General features: G+C 44.5%; 1 protein-coding gene across 1 annotated transcript; it reads left to right on the top strand.

Moving 5' to 3' along the window:
• The first annotated feature begins 8,010 nt into the window (after positions 1-8,010).
• Positions 8,011-8,922, top strand: LOC108802443 (olfactory receptor 5B12-like). The gene has a single exon (XM_018574298.1). It carries the CDS (start codon positions 8,011-8,013, stop codon positions 8,920-8,922), a length of 912 nt encoding a protein of 303 aa, XP_018429800.1.
• The last annotated feature ends 777 nt before the right edge of the window (positions 8,923-9,699 follow it).

Genomic DNA, 9,699 nt, shown 5'->3' with positions numbered 1-9,699 from the left:
AAAAGGTGGGAGACAAGGGGGGGGCGGGGGGGCTGGAGGACCAGAGCTATGAGACAAGTTTGGTCATTTAAACATGCTCACGCTGGAAGTGAGGAGAATAAGAGGGGACATGATTTGAATGTGCAAAATGTTCAGTAGAGATGCAACATCAGCAATAAACTATTAGCAGTATACTCCTTAACAAGGACTAGGAGCCACCACCTAAAATTGGTGGAGAAAATATTTTTTTTTTTATTTCCAACAAGTTTTTTTGTTTTATACACAAATACATATGAAAAAGCCTCATACAAACATTTTTCCATAGCTCCATAATCCGGGATGGGTAGGGGAGGGGAGGGTGGGAGGGGCAAGGGATAGGTTCAAGACAGGAAGGGAGGGGGTTGGCCCGCAAGCTGAAACACTTATACGTTACATGCTTATCCAGGATTGGTCAATGCAAAGTACTGTTTCACCCTTTATAGGTACATATCACCCCTTTCTGATCTAATTCACATTCTAATGTCACTCAATACCCATTGCACAGCTGAAAAGTATTGCTTCTGAAAAGATAAAGGGTATAGGTTCTATTAGGGGTGTAGCGCAAACGTGAGGTACAACTCATGCGACAACAGTTTCCCCCACTATGAGTACATATCACAACATGCTAAACTAATTCACATTCCAATGTCGCTCAATACCCATAGAACAGTTGAAAAGTATGCCTTTGAAAAGATAAAGGGTATAGATTCCATTAGGGGTGTGGCAAAATCGTGAGGTACCAACGGAAGGTCGGTCACCAATCCCCAGCGGGCTAAGATACCCTTGGAAAACTCTATGTTTATATTGCGACTTAGGGGCATCTGGTCGCCACCTGAGGGCAAAGCTCCTCTCCGTGCCCTACATGCAGTTCATCTCGCCAGCACTCAGGACATGGATTTGAGAGCCTGAAAATCCTGGGTGCTAGTGAAATTATGCCAACATGCCCACATGCGCGAGAACTTGGTCAGAGCATCCCTTTTTGTGAATAGCAGCTCTTCCATTTCATGTACATGTTCGACCTGACGGATCCATTCGGACAGCGAGGGCGGTCTCACCTCCTTCCAGTGTCTCGGGATGATTGTGCGGGCAGCATTGATCATATGTTGACTTAATGATTTGCTAAGGTCCCTTGTGTTAGAAGGGTCTGTCAGTAGGAATGTCGTCGGCGTGAAAGGCATGTCCAGTCCAGTGACCTGAGAGGTGATTTTATGAATTTCGGTCCAGTACGAGTTAAGGTCCGGGCAGGTCCAGAAAACGTGCAGGAGCGATCCCACTCCATTCTGGCATCTCCAGCACGTATCTGGTACGTCTGGAGAAAATCCTGTGTAGGAACTGTGGGGTCCTGTACCAGTGCGTCAGTATCTTGTAGTTCGTTTCTTGAGTAGCGCTACTAATAGAACTGGTGTGAACATTCCGGCAAATGTCACCCCAGTCGTCATCCGTCAGGTACCTTTGTAGGTCTTGTTCCTATTCATGGCGTGCCCTGTTCTCCTTTTGGCCTTTGGAGTCCTGTAGCAACGTGTATAGTCTAGAGATCAGATGGTCTTGTGGCCCTTGTCCTGTGCACAACTTCTCCAGAGGAGTTAAGGCCGTGACACACTGCACGCGAAGCCGTGCAGAGCGAAGCAAAGCTATCCGGCACGGAGCTTTGCGTGCAGTGTGTGAGCTGAGTGCAGTCAGATGGCCTTTAAGTCTCTAGAGAAGTTTGTCTTCCTAATGCGGCCCATGAGGAAGTTCCGTATCTGGAGGTATATCCACCATGGGATATGCCCCTTCCTGTTAGATGTAAAAGGTCTTTTTTCTCCAGAAACTGTTAACCCTGGAAAAACTGTGCAGCTGTGAGTGGTTTGTCTGTTGACCAAATCTGTCTAAATTCTGGGGTTTTCCCCGGATGAAAGGCTGGGTTGTGAAGTATTGGTGTTAAGGGGCTATTTGTGGTGCTGAGAGTCTTTTTATTTCTAAGAATTGAGAACTCTCTTAGTGTTGCTGAGATCAGTGAGTTCGAGGGACTGAGAACAGGTCTGTCTGGGTCCGCGAGCCACACCGTGGAGGAGATTGGTTGCATGAGCCAATTCTGTTCTATGTCCACCCAAGGTTTCTGAGTCTGCTGTGTGTGCCACTGAATCACTCTAGCTAGGTGACATGCCTGGTAGTATCTGTGAGGATCTGGCACTTCCAAGCCTCCTTGCTGTTTGGGGCTTTGTAGTAGGTCCCAGGACAGACGTGGTCGCTTGTCTTTTCAGACAAATTGAGAGAAGGCTAATCGCAGGCCCTGGAAAAACGCTCTCGGCAGGATTATGGGGACTGTTTGAAATAGGTTTAGCAGTCTCGGAAACCACGTTCATTTTGAGTAAGGCCACCCTGCCAAACCAGGTAAAGGTAAGGGTTCGCCATCTCTGGAGGTCAGATTTAAGTTTGGTCACTAACGGTTGGAAGTTGAGTGAAAATAGAGTCATAAGGTCAGCTGGGAGATATATTCTCAGGTATTTGATGGAGGTGTTGTTCCACTGGAGTGGATAGCTGTGTCTTAAAGGATCCGTGATGGAGACAGGGGCGGATACGTTGAGCACTGCCGATTTGCCAAGATTAATTTTCAGGTTGGACAAGGTATTATATGTCTCAAATAACTTAATCAGTATGGGCAATGAAGTGGACGGCTCAGTCAGGAAAAATAGCAAGTCATCTGCAAATTCTGCAATGTTATGCTCCACTTTGCCTATCGTGACCCCTTTTATTTGAGAGGTTCGAAGAACCATCCTAATAAACGGTTCCAGTGTCAAAATGAAAAGCGTGGGAGAAAGTGGGCAGCCCTGATGGGTGCCATTTGAAACTGGAAAACTCTGGGACAAACAGCCCGTCGTCTTCACCCTCGCCGTCGGTTTGGAGTAGATTGCCTGTATCCAGGCCATCATCTGGGTTCAGAGACCTATGTGATGCAGTACGGCAAACATAAAGTCCCATGAGACCCTATCAAATGCCTTCTCCGCATCCGTGCAAAGTAAAATTGTCGGAATAACTTTGGCCTGGGTCCAGTGGATAACATCAATGGCCAACGTGGTGTTGTCTTTAGCCTCTCGACCCAAGACAAATCCCGCTTGCTGGGTACAGACCAGTCCAGGTATATGCAGGAGAAGGCGATTTGATAGGATCTTGGTGAACAGCTTCACGTCCACATTCAATAGCGATATTGGCCTGTAATTTTCACAGAGGTGGGGTTCCTTACCGTCTTTGGGTATGACCGAGATCTGGGCTTCAAGTGTTTGGCTAGTAAGGCTGTGAGTGTGGTCTACCGAGTTAAATGTCCTTAAGAAGTGTGGGGAAAGCATGTCCTGAAATGACTTATACTATTGCGTGGTAAGGCCGTCAGGACCTGGGCTTTTACCTGGTTTGGAGTGTGCAAGCGTACTTCTAAGCTCCTCCTCCGAGATCGGTAGTTCCAGGGCCTGGGCCGCCTCCTGTGCTAGTTTGGGCATGTCCAGGATCAACATACCTTCTGTGAAGTCTGATAGCAGTGTCAAGAAATTGGCGAGAAACGATACGTGGCGTGAGTTTGGGAGGTATGCCGTCGCTAGCATCACCGGAATGGTGTTGAGTTTACCTTTCAGGATTAGGTACCTACCCTCGCTGTCCGATATGGAGTCTAACAGGTCGAAGGACAGTGATCTATGAAACAAAATCGAAACACCTTTAGATTTACTGGATGAGGAAGTTGCATGATATACAATTGGGTAATGGGGATTCGAGGATTTGGGTATGTTCCCTGAGCGAAAGTGGGTCTCCTGGATGAAGGCTATGGACGCCTTGGCTCTCTTTACATCCCCTAATATGAGTGACCTTTTCTCAGGTATGTTAAGTCCCCTGGCGTTTAGTGTCATAACTCTCAGCTCTGTTAGGGAAGTCATTATGGTCCTTTTGGGGTCCGGGAACGAGTACCAGGGGGGGATAGGTTATTTTGCAAGGAACTTTTAAATGAATGTCTAGTGGCGGGAAATAGTGACAGTCAGCAAGGAACAAGGAAATCCGCTCTTCTCTATTCCAGCTACCCACACTTTATTCTTTTTTTCCCCCCCCCTTTTTTCCCCCCCTGGGGGGGGGGGGGGGGGGGAGTTCTAGAGAGTAAGGGGTTGATGTAGGGGGTAGCAACTCATGCCACTCACTATTGCCTCACTCTGGGGGAGTGTGTTCCACGCTGTGGAGACAATGGGACAAGACGGTGACAGTCAACTCCAGACATGTGTCTCGCCGTTTCCCAAGAAAGACGCTAACCTCTGTCCTAGTCCTGCGATATCCTGTTATACAGGTCTGCACATCTAACTGTAATAAACCTCAATATGTCCGACCGCTGGGAGACCTCTAAATAGTGAACAGGGCCTGTGAACAGCAAACATATCCAACATTTGGTACATAATGTGCCAGCAACCGTGCAGGCGTTTGTGTAATACCTTACGTGCCAGTTCCCCCTCGGTCCACAGGCCCCCACATCACCACCGTCCGATCTCTCCACTCCTGATCAGCTTGTCTCGGTGGCAAGTGCGGGTTTCCGCCGACCAAGTGGGAGCCTACATCGGAAAATAACTATAACTGTAATGTTAGGACAATGCAACTTTAACTTTAACCCCTTTAACCAACTGCCGGCATAACCCATCCGAGTGCACCTCAGGAATGCGTGGTGTGTCGCTGTCTGTCAGTGCAAGTAACTCTGTATGAATGTGCAAGTAAAGAAGGTGTCCCTTAGGAACAACGATATGACAGAAGAAGCGTTCCTGCTCTACTCGGTTCTGTGCCGGGGAGAAAGGTCATCTCCGTGATGCATCAGCGGCGGTTGGCTTCGCCATCTCTTTCCTCTGTAGGCTTAAGCGGTAGTTGTCACGATAGAAGAGCTCCTTGGGAGCCCTCCGACGTTGTTCTGGTGTGGAACCATCCGGGCCTTTGCGTGGGCCTGTCTCCGGAGGGGACCTCTCCCGTCTGCGGCTTGGCCTCTCAGCTGTGGTAGGCATCCTCAGGTCTTCGTACCAATCTGGCACTGATATGGTCGATTTTTCCCAGGTGCATGCAGAAATCTTCTGCTTCTTCGGGTAAACGTAGGGTAGATGTACGCCCTCTGTGCAACGCTGACAAGCAAAAAGGGAATTTCCACCTGTATGAAATGCCGGAGGTGGTCTAGTAACGTGAATGTTTGCGTGTCGGCCTCTATTATCCAGGTCTTCCATGTGGCGGTGCAGATCAGTCATCGAGCGTGTGGTCCAGTCTTGATGAGACCGAAGAGAGTGGATGGCTGCATCTGTCTGTACCCCGGCCCGTTCCGCCTCCTGCATTCTGCGGCCTATATCTTTAATGTCCTGCTTGAGCTCGGTGACCGCCGAGCTCAGCGCACTCTTGATATCACCAGCTAGAAAGGTAAGGTCTGACCTGGTAGGTAGTTGTTGTATGTAGGAGGACATCGAGCCCGGGTCCAAAAAGGCTTTAGCACACCTCTGTGTGATACTCACTCCGATCACCCCTCGTGAGCACTCACACTGCTCTCTCAGCAGTGTGTCCACCAGGTCTCTTGGGTCACCAACCTTCCCCAGACTCCCCTGGCTGATCCACATGCGTCCAGCATACACAGCGAGTCTGCTTGTGGTCGTGTGCCTCCTGCACACCCACACACCACTGGCTCGGCTCGACCCTCGTGTGCCTCCAGCACTCCCACTTCCAACAGCACTGACCTCTGCCAGGGGTATCAGAGGCAAAATCTGGGGAAGGACTGAAACAAATAAAATCTTTCCAAACTGGAAACTCAGAGTTTTTTGTTTTTGTTTTATTCAGTTATTACTGTTTATACATCTCATACGGCCTAATTGTAGTAATTCTATGAAAACTGATTTACAGGTACGTTCTGGCAGACAAACAAGTACGTATCTATAAATAATAATGTGTCAAACTTTAATCTCATTGTTATCATTCCTTTTTTTTTTTTAGGATGCCGGTCAGGTAAACAGACACATTTTTTTTATCAGGTCCAATCCTAGCACACATTTATATTAATAATCTATGAAATGATTTCCTGAATTGGATATTGTGTTGATGATATTGGCAGAGAGCAGAGTACTGATATACTGAACACATCGTGTCACTGGGATGAAGTGTTACATATACAGTATGTGTGAATTGTGCATTGTACAAGAATTTGTATTAATATTTGTATATGTTTATGGATGTCATTATTATGTTACCTTTAGTAATATTGAAACATTGTCTTGATTTTTTTATGCTGCAACCAATACCAAACAGTCTACAAGACAAATAAAATTTTTACTTAAAGTGTATTTCCACTTTTGCAGCCAAATTGGGATAACACCTCTGTTATATTTGTTACTTTGGGACAGGTCCTCATTTACATCGCATGAGCCTAACCCTAAAAAAAACAACAACATTACATCACACAATAAATAAAAAAAAGCTTCTTGCAGTTTAAATTGTTTCTACCTGGGTTAGGGTTACTACTTGGCTTCTTAAGGGTTCACATTTTATCTTGCTTCTCCTTCTTTGTAATGTTAGAAGGGGGTAGCTAACCCTGTCTGTACTGTGCTGGCTCGTTTCATTATAATTTGTACATTAGATTTGAACGCTGCCTGTCCTAAAAAAAAAGACTTAAAGGAATACAACCCTGGCTTCTGCATTATATGTCACTGTGAACGTGCTCAGGAAAACATGGATTCAGCCATTATTCCTGCTGCATCAAAACACCTGACAGGTAAGAAATATGCTTTTAAAAATATGTTTTTGGTATGCTGCGTGAATGGGAAAACAGAACAAACATACAAAGGGGTTTTCTCAAATGTGACTGCAAAAGTGGAAATAAACTTATAGTGTTGGACAAGCCGGCTATTTTGATTTTAGTTTTGGATGGTGTGGAGAAGTCTAAGAACCTTGTCCGGTTGTTGCTGCAATCCATTGCTCTGTTAGAGAGACTTACTCTCATTTCTGTCCCAGTGACCATGGATTTACCACACTAAAGGTGAGACAAAATCTGCAACAGGGACACAGACAGAAAAACGTTCTCCAGGGTTGCAGAGTTTCCTACACTTAGAGTTGTACTTGTAAAACATTTGCAGAGCCGTTCATCCAGCAAACTCCGGGGATTTTATGTTTCCTTTTCAGCTCAGATATCATATCAGGAAAATACCACATTATGGCCACTAGATAAAGCTGTGAGACTCAGGAAAATGACTTCATTCCTCTGCTCCTCAGATCCATTCAGGGAAGAACATATGCTAATAAAGTTCATTTTTGCCTCAATTAGCAGAGAATAAACATACATACACATACAACATATATAGGGTTTTTTTTTTCTTGCTTTGTGGGTTCTTTTTATTTAAACCCCCCCCATACTGTCTGTAATGTAGCCTCAGATAACTTGGTGGTAAGTTGGTCAGGGTGCTAACTCTTCCCTTCTCTTCTCTATACAAAACTAAGTTCTTTAAATGCTATTACAGGTCAGGAATCAGGAGCCTTTATCTCAGTGTCCTGTATAAGTATATGTCTTGTTTCAAGTCTCAGCCGCCCCTTGAGAACAGTGGAAGATATTCATATCTCCAGACTGAATATTGTACTGTGTAGTAATTATCGTATTTTACATCACATTTTTGGAATCTAATTTAGGGTCCTGTTATTACGGCCGGGACTCCCAGAACTACAACACCAATGAACATAAAAAGTCAGATTATTATTTCTGATGCGGCAGCACACACTGACTTCTCTCTGCATCTCGGTGATTTGATGAATGTCGGAGATTTCTGATCATGTTTTGTAATATTTGGCATTGCTGATAGAAATTAGAAACTGGTTCGTGTTCTCTACACCAAAACACAACATTTTGATATTTTGTTGCAGAATTTCTGTATTGGATACTTTAGATTGCCATACATCAAGTCCTACAACATACTGAAGAGGAGAATTGTGTTTTCTGTATTAATCTCATGAATAAAAAGTATGAATGAAAATATTACAATGGTGAATCAGACAATTCTGAATGAATTATTCCTCTCTGGACTGTCCGATATTCCGGCTCTTCAGCTCCCTCTCTTCCTCTTCTTCCTTCTCATCTACCTTCTGACAGTAACATGGAATTTGCTGATCATCTCCCTCATAGTCAGTGACTCTCACCTCCACACCCCTATGTATTTCTTCCTTGGGAACCTGGCCAGTCTGGATCTCTGCTGTTCCTCGGTCACCGCCCCACGAATGTTATTTGACCTTCTCACCCAGAGAAGAAAGATTACTATAGCAGCTTGTATATCCCAAGTCTTCTTCTTTATATTCTTTGCAACCTCTGAGGCTTTTCTGTTGGCTGTCATGTCCTATGATCGATATAATGCCATTTGTCAGCCATTACATTACACACAGATCATGAGCTGGAAAGTGTGTGTACGCTTGGCGTCCATTGTGTGGTGTTTCGGTTCTTCCTATTCTTTAGTTCACACACTTTGTGCTTTAAATTTAAAATTCTGTGAATCAAATATTGTAGAAAGTTTGTTCTGTAACCTTCCTCAGTTGTTACAGATCTCCTGCAGTGACATCTTCATCAACATTCTGCTCATCTTTGTCTTGGCAGGCTTTGTTACAGTTGTTTGTATAACACTGACCATCCTGTCCTATGTCTATATATTTAAAACTGTCCTGAAAATACAAGTTAAAGGTAAAAGAAGTAAAGTTTTCTCTACGTGTTCCTCTCACCTGTCAGTGGTCTTCATATTTTATTTTTCAGGTACTTTTGATTATTTTCGCCCAGGCACAAAAAATCGTTTTCCTGCTGACAAAGTGTTGCCCGTCTTTTACACTGTGATTGTTCCGCTCCTCAACCCTCTGATATACAGTCTGAGGAACCAGGATTTCAGAAAAGCATTTAAAGTGTTTTGTTAATGAATGTCTTCCAAGCAAAATACAGAAATCATCTTAGCTAAACCCTGATTTGTAGATCTTAGAAAGACATAGATGCACTTTCTCCATTGGGGAGATATCCCTTCACCCCCCAAAACATGACAGGGAGTGAGAATTAATTTCTCCAAAGTGATAGGAAGTCCCCTCTATGACAGTAGCCACTGAAGTTCCTATATTTTGATGTCTCCTTACTTCTTTCTTCCAGTGTTCTTATTCTGGTGTCAGCTATATAACATGTTTGATTTCCAATCGCTCTTTTGATCAAGAAAACAATAAACTGGCCCTGGGCATCGCAGATTCGGTCCTGAAATCTTAGGACTGAACATCTGCATTTCCAAAAGCACTTAATTGAATAGTTATAAAGTTAATTTTTACATTTTTTCCCCCCCACCACTTCCACCCACTAACTCATTCACTGCCCAGGACATTGCCATTCATTTCACAAACAAGATAGATGTAATTTAGTGTTGGACGGTAGCCGGGGTTCAATATAGACTTGAAAAACGTAATGCAAATAAAGCATTAGGACCAGGTAACTTGCACCCCAAGGTACTTAAAGAACTCAGCCAGGTTATAGCGAGACCGTTATTCCTCATTTTCAAGGACTCCTTAATGACTGGCAGGGTACCAAGTAACTGGCAGAAAGCTACGGTAGTACCGATATTAAAAAAAGGGTCAAAATACCAACCTGGGAACTACAGACCGATCAGTCTATCATCAATAGTATGCAAACTGTTAGAGGGAATGATAAAGGACTAC

Source organism: Nanorana parkeri, unplaced genomic scaffold (genome assembly GCF_000935625.1).
Source record: "Nanorana parkeri isolate BGI_ZX_2015 unplaced genomic scaffold, ASM93562v1 scaffold2866, whole genome shotgun sequence".
NCBI classification, from domain to species: domain Eukaryota; kingdom Metazoa; phylum Chordata; class Amphibia; order Anura; family Dicroglossidae; genus Nanorana; species Nanorana parkeri.
This window is presented reverse-complemented; position numbering and strand designations above follow the sequence as displayed.

What these genes read in the sequence shown, in the direction of transcription:
- LOC108802443 (XM_018574298.1), top strand. Translation starts at nt 8,011, where the DNA reads ATGGTGAATCAGACAATTCTGAATGAATTATTCCTCTCTGGACTGTCC.